The sequence below is a fragment of the Pleurodeles waltl genome, chromosome 3_1, assembly GCF_031143425.1.
Source record: "Pleurodeles waltl isolate 20211129_DDA chromosome 3_1, aPleWal1.hap1.20221129, whole genome shotgun sequence".
In the NCBI taxonomy this organism is placed as follows: Eukaryota; Metazoa; Chordata; class Amphibia; order Caudata; family Salamandridae; genus Pleurodeles; species Pleurodeles waltl.
Genome location: NC_090440.1, coordinates 1,839,880,752 through 1,839,893,818, shown reverse-complemented (window position 1 = coordinate 1,839,893,818; position 13,067 = coordinate 1,839,880,752). Strand labels below are relative to the sequence as shown.

Here is a 13,067-nt window from a genome sequence, read left to right as displayed (position 1 = left end):
CGCAGTGCCAGGGGGTTTGATAGTGGCCAATTTCCAACAGATTTTCCTGGAGGATAAGGAGTTCCGCAGAGACTGGACACTAATAGCTTGGAAGTGCACAAGAGATTGGATTGTCCTAATAATAAGGACGGCCAAAAGTCTGTCTGATAATCTTCTAGTTCAGATAAAGATGAGTGAGAACAATATAAAGACTCTAGTATCAATGAGTGTCTTCAGAAAGGAATATTTAATGATATCAAAGATCCAAAACTTTCAGAAAGTGCTAAAGACTTTCTCGCAAGAGAAATGTTATCCCTACATAAGGGACGATTACATTAGAAAAGATGACAAGAGTTTTAATGTATCAAGGAGCAATTCATCCTCCGTCTCTGTGACATCTACTTCTTCTACGGGCAGAGGCAGGAATGGGAAAAACAGACTGCAGGGCTTGGGAACTTATGGCCCAATGGGCCCCACACCTCATTATGAACAAGGATGGGGTGGCAGCCTCCATATGGTTTCCCACAACCAATGTTTCATCCCAGGGGCCTTTGGCAAAAACCCTTTTGACAACCTTTTTTAGGATGAAGGCCAGGAAGAAGAAAGGGAAGACGGAAAGAGCAAGGGGTCACATGGGGGAACACAGAGGAGGGCCCGAGTACCAGCAGGGAGTAAGCAACAATATTGTAATGAACTTGAGCAATGACTATTGACACAGGCACAATACACAGTAATCAATAAATGCCTGGGATTCATACCCACACTGTAACCAGATTTTTTCATACTGAAAGGGGAAATGTCAAGCTTTTTCAGAACCATCTGGTTGAAAGTTTTTTTCAAGGATAGGACAGAAGAGCAAGATATGGAAGAAACAATCACAGGATTAAAGAGGAAATCTACTTTTACTCCCCCATCTCATTTGATGCCATCTGGAGTCCTAGCATTTGAAGTGGCAGACAATATAGAACTAGAGGACCTGGCAAAAGAACCCCATCCCCTTTATCATAACATCATAAGGGAGGAGAGACAAGCAATTAGATAATTATCTGGGATGAAAGACATTCTCATAAAGCCAGCAGATAAAGGAGGGCCCGTCGTGATCATGCTGGAGACAACATACAGAGATGAGTGTCTTAATATTTTGAATGAAAAAAGAAATTTTGACAGACTCCAAAGAGACCCCACTAGAGAAATGGTGGAAGATATTGACTGTTGAAACTGTGATGCCTGGAGAGGGGTTGGATCATGAAGAAGGAAGCACAGTTCCTTAAGCATCCAGATCCTAAGATATTGTATTTCTATATTCTACCTAAACTCCACAAAGGGACTATCGCACCCCCAGGATGCCCAATTGTCTCAGGGATTGGATCTGTACTAGAACCCTTATCAAAATTTTACAATAACTTCCTGAGACCCATAGTAGAAAAACCTTTTACGAACTTAAAAAATACGAAGGAGGTGTTAAACCTACTCAATGACATGCCCTTTAGTCCAGAATCGGAACTTCTGATCAGGCTAGATGTTGAAGTCCTGCACACAAGCATCCTCCAGGAAGAGACTCTTAGAGTAGTAGATACCATTTTACAAGAGTCAGCTTGGGTTTCTATCACACCGAAAGACTTCGTAATGGACTGCGCCCATGACACTCACGCACAATTATTTTGAGTACGAGGCAAAGTCTTCCTCCAGATTCATGGGTCTTCTATGGGGAGCATATTCGCCCCAAGTCTGGCATGTCTATGTGTCTATCACCTTGACAGATCTATGATTCTGACGGAGGAGAACCCATATCAACATAACATTGGACTATGGAAGAGATATATTGATGATGTACTACTCATATGGAAGGGAACGGTAGAGGAGGCAGTGTGTTTCTGCACATGGCTCAATAGTATTGACCCCTTCTTAAAATTCACCAGCAATATGAGTAATAAAGAAATAAAGAACTGAATTTCCTTGATCTAAGGAGCTTTGCAGAGAAATGACTTTTGCATACACAGGTCTTCTATAAAGCAACAGACAGGAACAACTTACTCCGCTACAGTAGCTTTCATCCCAAGAGTTTACGAGATAACCTCCCAGTAGAATTAGGGCAATTTCTTCATCTCAGAAGAAACTGCACACAAGCCTACATAAAACATGCAGAGGTCCTTACCAGGAAACTCAGAGAATGAGGATATCCACACAGGGTTATAGACAAAGCAGACAAAAGGACATATAACTGTAATAGAGATTCTTTACTGGAAGCCCGCCCTAAAAAAACAAAGGAGAATGTCATATGTTTAACAACCTACACTCCTTTATCCAACAGATTTAGAAAGTTTGTTAAAAAGCATTGGAGATTCTTGCGCACAGGTGAGTTGGATTTGGAAGCCCCTTTGCTGCTTTTCAATGCTCAGGAAGTATACGGGACCAGATTGTTCATACTAGACCAAGGATGGTGCAACAAACTTACAGACGAAGGAAAGTGTGGAATCTTCCCCCAGTAGTAGGCCACCATCCCTGTGGAAATTGCAAATATGCCATTTAACAAGAAAACAACAGGTTCTGGACCTGGGGCTACATGCACCCTGGGAGTTAGGGAGCTTTTCCAACTTTAATACCAAGGATGTGGTGTATATAATAACAAGCCGATGTGGGCTTAGATATATAGGTATAACACAATGGCAATGAAGACACTCATTAATGAGCATTGTAACACTTTCAGGTGCAAAAATACAACAACAAAGTTAATCCGCCACTTTCTTAAGAGATGGCATGTGGTCGATGACTTCACATGGTCTGTCCTTGAAGAGGCCACAACCGCCACAATGGACCCTGCCTGAACTTTGTTTCTGAGAGAACAGAGATGGGTCTATGGACACCATATAGATGTACAGAGTCTGAACAATGAAATACCCTGGGCCCAACTAAATAACAGATAAGTATATGGTGCATATTCAGAAATAGGGATGATAACATTTGTGGACTGGCATCAGAGTGAACATTGAAGTATGCACACCATGTTGAGTTACGTGCCTCTATTGATCAAAGGATTTTGATATCAGGCCATCAGATATGCAAAAGGAATAGTAGTAGATATGAAAGAAAAATGGGGGCTCAACTACGATCACAACATCAATACAGGTACTGAATAGGCATACAAAATTGAGGTCCCCAATGTACGGTGCCTACGGCACAGGGATCCTTAATTAATGGTATAATATATCCGTGATAGGTTAAAAATGTTTTTGGAGTTTTTACTCAATTACACATAAGTATATTTACACATTTTTGTCACGAAGCACTTCTAAAATTTGGTAATAAGCCAGGGCAATATTAGTTTCTTCAATAAAAGAGAATGCGCATCTGGGGGAGGTAGCAGCTCCACACGAGTAGGAGCTACAACAACTCCCATCACTCCAAGTGGCAGGCACAGCCCAATGACTCAACGGAAGGAGGAACATAGGGCCGGCCTTTGGACGATTGGAAATAAAAGCCTCAGCTAACGATGGGGATGTCGAGCAGAGCCGGTCCTAAGAAGTGGCCCGACATAGGTGCTGAAAAGGAGTATTCCCTTTGACAAAGTAAGTGGGTTGGGGGGGGTAAAAAAATGCGGGAACATGGCAGAGGCGGGGCGGATGGGACAAGGATAATATAACAAGCCCTCCAGGTACTAGTTAAATATATACGCCATTTACATACAGTAGGATAAGATCATGATACAAGGCACATAAGAGATGAGAATGAATGTGGGCAAAAACATGTGCGGGTCCCAGTGAGAGCACATGTGGTGGTTTGTGAAGGATTGATAAGAACTGCATGTTGAGCATCTATGAGTATGAAGATGTATGCGTAACCTGACATGGGGGGAAACAAATAAATAAATAACTACACAGACATCACTTGCCTGTGAGGACCGTGGACCCTGAAGCACAGGTCAGATACTGCAAACTTGAATACTGTATCAGAAAGTCATCACATAAAAGGCAAGAATATGAGGAAACATAAGATACAGAAGGTTAATCCAGAAAGGGAGCTAATGTAAGAGAATGTGATAATAAATGCCAAATCATCCCTATAAACTGGTCCCAGTTTGCAACTATGATCTGGATACTAAGGGATATGTTTTGACTTTCCAGTGTGTAACAATAAGGGAAACTCCCTGCCTAAAGACTGATGAGGCCCTCCTCTGACAGTTGCAGGGTACGTGAAAGGAATTAGTTGCATGAAGAAATATGGATCTTTGAGTACACATGTGTTACGGGTGGACAAAGGGTACAAAGGAATAGCCTTGCACCCAGAATGTACTGTGTGTGCAGTGTTTCCATTCACTACGTGTGATTCACATTGGGTGCTGAATTAACACTAATGGACCGTATGACATACAAACCTACCATGTGCCCTTCCTTTGGTATTGAATTTTGAGGACACAGGTAGGATTTAGTCTTACCTTATGCATGCTGGATATAACAGGCATGTAATAGACAGTATGGAATAGAAGACCTTTTGCCCTGAAGAAGGCTTGAGGACTTATGCTTTGCAAACTAAGTTCCCTAGCAAGTACCTCTATGATGGCCGAAACATGTTGGCATTTTGAAAAGGGTGTACTGATCCATCATAGATCCAATAGACACCCAGATGCCCCATCGTACAGAAGGGAGCTAACTGGTTTTAATCCTACCCAATATCATCCTGAATCAAGATAATCTTTAGATAGATATTGAAATACTTTTAACTTTAATCTTTTTTACCACACTGGTGCCCTACTTACCAGGAGACAATTTATCTAGACCTCCCTACCCCTGGAAGAGCTGGTTCTTCCCTGGAGTTATGGTTGGGACCACCGGGTCAGTATCATCTGAACCCGGTGGGTCAGTCTAGCCAATGATTGAGCATGCCATCATTAAGTGGGTGAGGCTTTTCCATTCATAAAGGAAATATCCCCTAGAAAAGGCGAATAATCATGGTAGTGCAGTAGGCATCAAATGTGTACACAATAATGAATGAAGCTCCAGACACATTTTAGTAAGTATGCCAAGTCTATCTGCAGCCATTAAGGTACAACTCTCTGGCTTAGAAAAGTGTAAATGAAATGCCAGATTCCTTCTGGTTGTTAAAATGTAACTTACAGCCATAATTCTTTGAAAATTACAGACTAAACACACTGATCTCATACCATCACAGACCCATACAAGGAACTCTTCTGTAAAAAGAGTAAGACCATAATTGTGTGTGCCAAATGCTGCTTGTGTTTCAAATAAAAGTGAATATATTTTCAATATTGGTCATTTTTTCATAGACAGACTTTTTTTTTTAATAAGAATGAATTTTATTAAGTGTTTTTCAATATTAAATTGAAATAGGCGATTATTTTGTAAGGACATTACATATATTTTACTCGTCTGAAGGAGCCAACCCTGGGGCTGGCTGCACCCCAGTCACTATATTGCCTGTAGTCTCCGGGTCTCATATAGTACTGACGTCCCATGCAGTTGGGCTCTTCATAGAAGATCCAATGCCCATCATTTACTTGGCAGGAGTGGATGTCATTGAAGTTGAACCGATCATAAACATTTGGGCAGTCATCTGTAAAATCCATCATCTGGCCTCCGAAGTTGCTTCTCTCATACAGCCTGATTCTGAAAGATCCTCGGTGCTGTATTAGCAAAGTAATAAAAAATGAAACACAATAAAGTTATTGAGTGGTCTTGTCAATGCTTTTGTTGGATATTTGCTATGTGTCATTCATCGCCTTCATCTTTTTGATGTGCCCTAGACTGAACTACTTGCTTCTTGTCCTACGTACTGATGGTGTTTTCCTAAACCTTGAGATACAACTTTATCATACAGAAAAAGGGGTTCAATGCTCATGCACCAGCAGACCTGGGTGAAATCCCTCAGAAAGGCAAAAGGTCGACCAATCGCCTGGACCCATCTATTTCTACATTTACATTAGAATTGTGAAGTGTTCCAGATCATCATACGCAATCTGTTATGTACAAACAATGCTGGAGGGACCTTCCAAACAGTGTAAAGGAGATCTATTGGTTCTGTGCTGTTCCTCCAGAACATTTACAATTATGAGATTTATCCTACATCCTGTGATTTAGTTTTTTCAACAAATTCTCAATGCAATTCACAATGCTGACTAAAGTCTGTGTGTAGATAGAGCTTCCACCTGCTGCCCATGTAATTGTAAAAAGCTATTTTACATTTTCAATGGGGAGAGACTGTAACTTTTCCTGGAAACCTTAAGATTTTCCTAGCCTGTCTTAGTATTAATTAGCCATATTTCAACTTGCAAATAGGCATCTACGTGGCACCACTGTGTAAGTAGCTCTGAGACTGGCCAGTTCCTTCCCACATTTCAGGAAGTAGCTGCAGTCTTATTTTCAGAAAATCCCAAACGCACCAAGTTTTAACACTGAAGACTTAACTAGTAACAGTTACAAGCTTTTTTTTTAAATACTCAGTGTGTCATAAGTAACCATTCATTGGCAGTCGTATAATACCTTTACAATGTAAAAGTTGTGTAAATTGTCATTTCTTCTTTGCGGATTAAAATGAAGTTTACCCTTCTTTCGCCACTTTACAAGCCTTTGCTACCATTTGTTATCTGAATAATAAGACATAAACTTCGAGATGAGGAATGATGTGGAAAGTCTCTGTGCACAACCACAGGACCCCAGTGTGTGTTTCCACAAGTCATCAACTGGGCGGATAAAGAGGAAGGAAAGCACTTTGGCAAGGAAAGCCATTTGTAGGAGTCAGAAGGTGTGTCATGTGAGATTAGGCATATAGGTAAGCGAATATCATGAAAGCGTCTGGTGCCTATTTTGAAAAGATGGGTGGTAGTTAAACCCAGGACAATCCATGATTCGCTTTTTTTAAGGGTTTTCAAACCTGACGGATTTTGCAATAACGTTCCAAGCTGTTCAAACTCGTCCACATTTCAGATGGCATAAAACTATGCCTACCTGAGAGACTGCCATGCTTCAGAAATGCGCTGGTGGCTCCTTGGCAGGGGCTCCAGGGCTCAGCTCCCCTACCTCCAGTGAGGCCCCACTTCCTGCACTTTGCCTCTTCGAATCCTGACACTGTGCATTATTTAATTTAACAGTGTTCATGAATACACAACTTTTGTGTTTTCATGAACACTGCTTGTGTGCAGGTCAGCCTTCTGAGGCTGAGAGGGGATGAGAGGTGTTGAGAGTGCCGAACTATGATCGAGCCACAGAGTGCTGTTAAAAAACAACACTGTGTAGGTGGATGTCTGGATTGTGCATGTCTGAGGGCTGAAGTTCAATTATGGTCCACTCACACAGGCACAATCCATTTTATTTAGCAGACATAGTGCACACGCCTCAGGGAGCACAGTATATCAGCTAATATGTGGCGGTCAGGGCTCACATCAGTGCATCTCTGAGGACAACGAGGAGCAACACAGAGCAGTAAAAGCAGGATCTTCAACTCTGTTCCAGCTTCTGATAGGGCTTTGCTTCCAGTTCTACCAAGAAGAGCTGGTTGGCTCCTCATTAGGAATCATGGCTTGAAGGTTCCAGTGTCCAACACCAGATTCCTGCTCTGCAGCAAAGGAAGCGAGGTAAATAAAAATTGTTTCTCTGTTAATGTATCTATGTGTTTCACGGGGTGCTTGTGAGTGATTGAAACTGGATGGGAATGAGTGAAAGTTAGTGTTAGTATGTTTGCAAGTGTCAATGTGAATGAAAGTGAGTGAGAATCTGAGTTTGAGTGTGCGAATAAGTGAAAATTAGTATGAAGAAGTGAGTGATGAATTGAGAGTGTCTGGAGATTGTGACAGGGAGTGGAAGTGAGCCAAGGGTGGAGATATCCATGGTGCAGCAGGTGCAGTTTCACCAGGCCTAGGGCCAGTGAGTGTGAAAGTATGAGTATTTGTTAGTATATTTGTAAGTGAGTAACAGTGAGTGAGAGTGAGTATGAGTGAGAATGAGTACATGAGAGAATGTGAGAGTGAGGGGAATGAGATTGCATTTGAGAGTGAATGAGTATCAGTGACGCACATTTTAAAGCAAATAGGGTGAACTCCTGGCAGATGCTGCACTCCACCACTGTCAGTGATCACCAGCTGCCACTGGCAGTAGCATACCTAGAACGATGTAGGCCCTGGTGCAAGCATGGTAGATAGCCCCTCATGTCCCGTCTACTGGGTGAGTAGCAAAATACAGCCACAGTTACTGGCCAGTAGGTCCCAGTTCCACTGCATCTGCTTCGCTATTGATACTCCCGAGTAAAAGCTTCTAGGAGTGTTATGCCAGTACACTGGCATTGAGAATTAGCGATTAACCTTATGCTCATCATTGGGGCCCTGCTCTACTTTTCTGTAAGACAGGCATTAGCAATCAAAACCTATGGTATTAGCTATTTTCTTGTCTCAAGTCTTTAGGAAGCTTTTGACTGGGCCATGAAGTTGGCACGGACATTTTTTAAACTAATCTTTCTGGTTTTTTTTCCACTTATAACTTTTGGGGTTTTTTCACAGTTATTAGTGATTATGATGCACTTTATCTCAATACAGCTATTTTACATACTTTAAATTTGCTTTCCTTAATGATAAAAAATGTACACTACTTTTCTTGTGATTTATTATATCTTCATACCTGCCCCGCACTTCTAGTGAAACTTAGTCTAGAAAAATGATGTGTAACCTTTCCCAAGACCCTATTCATCTCTTAAATGTATTGCATTAGTGTTAATCCCACTGAATCCTAAAACACCTCTAGCAGACTAAAGGCCCAGTGTGAGATCACTTACATTAGCGATACCGAGAGAACCAGTAGTCTTAGCCCAACTCAGCTGTGGGAATAATTGAATGTGGAAGCTCAGGTAATGTACATTCATCTTACACTACTACACCGTGCTACCCTGTCAGTGACACCCTCACAAATAGGGAGAGTGCTGGCGAGCCACTCATTCTCATGGCAGTGTACTTCACAATACAACGTGATGCTTGAATGAAAACTGGAGGGAATAAATGGGCTATCCTATTCATTGAAAGACCATAGACGAAACGTATTTTCTTAGCTTTATTTGCATCCTTTTCATATCTGTGTGTTAAATACTTTTTTAAATACAAAACAAGTACTCCTCAAGCATATTTTAAATGATTGGGATTTTCAAAATGGAAATATATAACAGGGCTTACCTCTGGGATCATCCTGCAGGACCTAATGGAGTCATTGTATCCCATCCATCGTTGGTAGTCGGGGTACTCCCCCCTTCTCAGGTAGTACTGGCGCCCCAAGTAATTTGGGTGCTCATAGAGCATCCAGCAACCACTGTGGACTCGGAGAGAATTGCAGCGGCTGAAGTAAGAGTTCAGGTCGGAACAGTCAGAGTTGCACTCGTATGAGCGCCCCCCATAGTTCTTGTCCTCGTAGAAGGTGATCTGCAGTGAAGACATAACATTCAGTCCATGGCGTATACTACTAACCACACTGAGAATAACATAAATGTCAACAGTACGCATACTTTTTCAGCACGGTGTGGTGGTCTCCTTTTTTACATGTTTACTCTTTCACAGAATGCAGTAATTGTCATAGATCTATGCCAGTGACTGCATATGGGGACTCTGTTTCTGAAGGGGAATTTGTGGAGCAAAATGCTTTAAGAAACAAGCAAACCCATTCACATATGGAGTCATCATGTTTACCACAACTAGCTTAAGAAAGTAAAATGGTTTCTCTTCATATTGTATTTTTTCTGTAAATTTCAATACAGAGGACGTTGTTTCACAAAATTACAACAGCATACCATGGTCTTATGTTTAGGGCGGTAAACACCACCCTATCGCCAGCAATTATTTCACATATATAACCAGAGCAAGATTCAACAGCATAATCATGTACATGTTATCGGGATACTTGCTAACAAGTGATGCCCTAAAAGGCATGTGCCTTGGCTGCATATGTACCAAACAAAGTCCAACTGTACAGTTAACTGAAAACTCTCTCAGAAGAAAAGATTTTTAAATTTATAAAGGAAAGGTAAAGTTGCTACTCCACAAGAGTAATCCCACCAGACTAGTGAATAATAATCTAGCTGAGCCACTTCTCCACCAATGAACGCAAATAGCAAGAACTCAAAATCATTTTTACAGGGGTCCTCCTTGGCCACAGAGTGAGACTGTATTCAGGGCTGAGTTTTCAGGGTCTTGCCAATCAATTCATTAAGGATTTAGGAAAATATAGAAAGGCATGAAAACCGTCACATCAGGAGAGATCATCCATTGTCATGGTCTTGGCTGAATGATGCATATGGACTATATACAGGAAGAGCCCGCAAAGTTTCTGTATTAATTTCCTGTTAATAAACTTAGATTTCTGCACATCCTGAGATGGATGAAGGGGAGCTTGGCTGACTGTAAATGGGGTACAATTCAAGGTCCTTTTAGCCTTGAGTATCATATTTAGACCCAGATTCTTTCCAACGATTTAGGATACTCACTAATAATGTAAAAGAGTTTGATTTATATAAATTGTGTAAACAGTTATTTTATGAGGCTATTCTGAATTTTACAGATCCATACCTCCTGCCTGCACGGTGGATACCCCTGTTTTAAGAAAAGCAATGTGTCCTATTGCTACTGGAGACACACACTAGATAGGCTTGTAAGACCAGTACCCAATAGTATGTATGCCCTTTGGAAAAGCAAGAGTTCATATATGCCCAAGGCCACTAGATCATGAAAACACCACATATGTCAACAGGGCCATTTCTATTTTCCAGCAAAGGGAAGGAGTAAAACAAGTTCTCAATAATAATATATCACAACATAAGTATTTCCATAATAGATGAGTATCCTGTTTTGTACATTATTCTTCGAAACACTCTTCTAAAACCTGACCAACTCCACCAAAACCAATTGGAATGCTTAATATTATCTATAAAAGATAAGACTACAAAAACCTACCAATTGTTACTTGTATTCACCTTTAATGCTTAAATGTTGTTTCCCTAAATCTTTGAGCCTTTTTTGAAAAAGGACAGTAAATGCAAATCTGACCCATGGTGGTTTTAACTTTGCAGAAAATGTAAGCCCAACAAATGAGCTTTTACAATACTCAAAAGATATTAAAGTCCTAAGGCTCTAATGCTGGACTTTTTTTATCTCACATTGTACCATTGCCCTCTAAAAACCTCTTTTCTTCACCATCTTTTTTCTCCTCTAGTCTTGCAATTGTTATTCAGAAACAGCTAAAAGAAACATCACGCTTGCAAAAAATGTTAATGCTGTCTAATAAAATGATGGACACCACCCTCTCCCTCAGTACGCAGCACTAAAACGCAACATGCAGCACCGGCCTGTCTGATTTAGAGAGGATTGCTATAGATGCGTCATTTTCTGAGACTCATAAGGATAAGACATGTAATACAACAATGCTTCCAAGTCTGCCCTAGCCGAGGGTACATGAGGGTCTCGGTAGGACGTGCAGCCGGCCCACTTCATACACACTCCATCCTTTAGCCTCACTCAGCTGGTGTCCTGTATTATTCTGTTTCACTCCAGTTGCCCCTCTGTTTTGTTTTCATTTGGATATTTGCGTTCACTCAGCATCCTCTGGTCCCCATTCCCTTTACTGCTGCCTACGGACCCCCCACCCCCTTCTTGGTCGCTCCCACTCCTGCTCCATTTTAACTCGGCACTGAAACTGGGCGCAAGTTATGTCATTGTCTTATCTTTCGAGACAGTTGTCGTAGTTCTTCCTATTCCAGGCCAGTGCTTAAGACTGGCAGGTACTGTCTGGTACTGAGTACCTGAACATTGTTAGCTTGAAGGGGGTATACCAGCACTTCTCTGTACTCGTGCAATACTTCGAACGGAAGAGCATCAGCACTTCTTAGTAGCAAGCAGGTACTCTGGTAACGAGTACCTGAGCTCCTATATTCCTACTGAAAGCACTATTCCAGGCATAGCCTTTGGCTGCTTGGGTTGGCACTACCCAGACAGCCTTCGTTCATAGGGTTAGGGTTCAGCCTTCTGTCCTGTCAACAGTTGTCTCCTTTGACTACCCCCACAATCTGAATTACCACCAAAATTAACTCCAGAATGTTATGACCCTTCCTCTGTACAGTTAAACCACTCATTCAATGTACCTATGTAGTTTTCATTCAGGTCTGTTTTGAAAACTTAGAAAGAAAGGCACCCTATCGTAATCTGTATCAAAAGTAATACAAATAAAATCATCTATGTCTCGGCTTAACTGCACACATTCTAAATTCCACTTGCTGATTTTTCTCACCAAAAGAAGATACTTGTGGAGCCCGAAGCTGACCAGCATGGATGCCGTGTTTTTTAATGTGGTCCAATTAAATATATCAAAATGTTGTGCGTAATAAGCTGAGCACACCTGATCAGTCTGTAGTTTCCAACGGTTCTTTATGTGGACATATAGAGATATAGAAAATGAAAGCTCAGAAGTGGTTACACAGAGAATGTTACAGAAGCCGTGGTCCTACCTTTCCCATGGTGACTGCTGTCGTTCAGCCGGTATAATTCAGGACAGACAGGTAACAAACGTTATATACTCTTCTGAGGGAGGGGGGTGCAAGTTCAACAAAGAGTATTTTCTGCTGATGAAGCAAAACGTATAGGTTTTTTTTTCAAATACGTTTTGGTATGGGGAGCTCCTTTTGTCGTTCTACTAGCTTCATTGTAACACGACCAGAAGGGTCAAGGGTCATCCACAGCAAAGAATGAACTTTTGAATTGTCGGCTAAACCAGGGTCCCACACCTGCTGATTCATGCATTAGTTCGAGTGAAACGTCGGGGAGCAGAGCGAGGTAGAGAAAGCTAAAATGCAAAAGTTTTTGTCAGTGCCCTCTAGTAGGACTTCTGCAATCGTGGCCACAGAATAAGAGATGAACAAATTAAAAACAATCTGAATGTTCTGCAAGTCACCAGCAGAAAAAAAATAATTGATTGGCATATGTAAAATTTCTTAAATGTGCAATTACTAGGTCATACCTACTGTGGAATGAGTGCTCACGACAGATCACCACAAACCAGTGTTGAATCATAAAAAATGCTGCCACAGAGTCATATACAGCTGACTATTATTACAAA

The 13,067-nt window shown here is 41.3% G+C and overlaps 1 protein-coding gene across 2 annotated transcripts; it reads right to left on the bottom strand.

Moving 5' to 3' along the window:
• Positions 1–5,283: 5,283 nt before the first annotated feature.
• On the bottom strand, positions 5,284–12,501 carry LOC138285669 (gamma-crystallin M2-like). 2 transcript variants are annotated; one of them, XM_069225928.1, is made up of 3 exons: positions 12,460–12,501; positions 9,146–9,388; positions 5,284–5,617 (listed from the first exon to the last, which is right to left on the bottom strand). In XM_069225928.1, exons 1-3 carry the CDS (start codon positions 12,466–12,468, stop codon positions 5,345–5,347), a joined length of 525 nt encoding a protein of 174 aa, XP_069082029.1. In that variant the 5' UTR covers positions 12,469–12,501; the 3' UTR covers positions 5,284–5,344. The 2 variants fall into 2 exon arrangements, with proteins under 2 accessions (XP_069082029.1, XP_069082028.1); XM_069225927.1 differs by lacking the exon at positions 12,460–12,501 and having other exon boundaries at positions 9,146–9,403.
• Between the last annotated feature and the right edge of the window lie 566 nt (positions 12,502–13,067).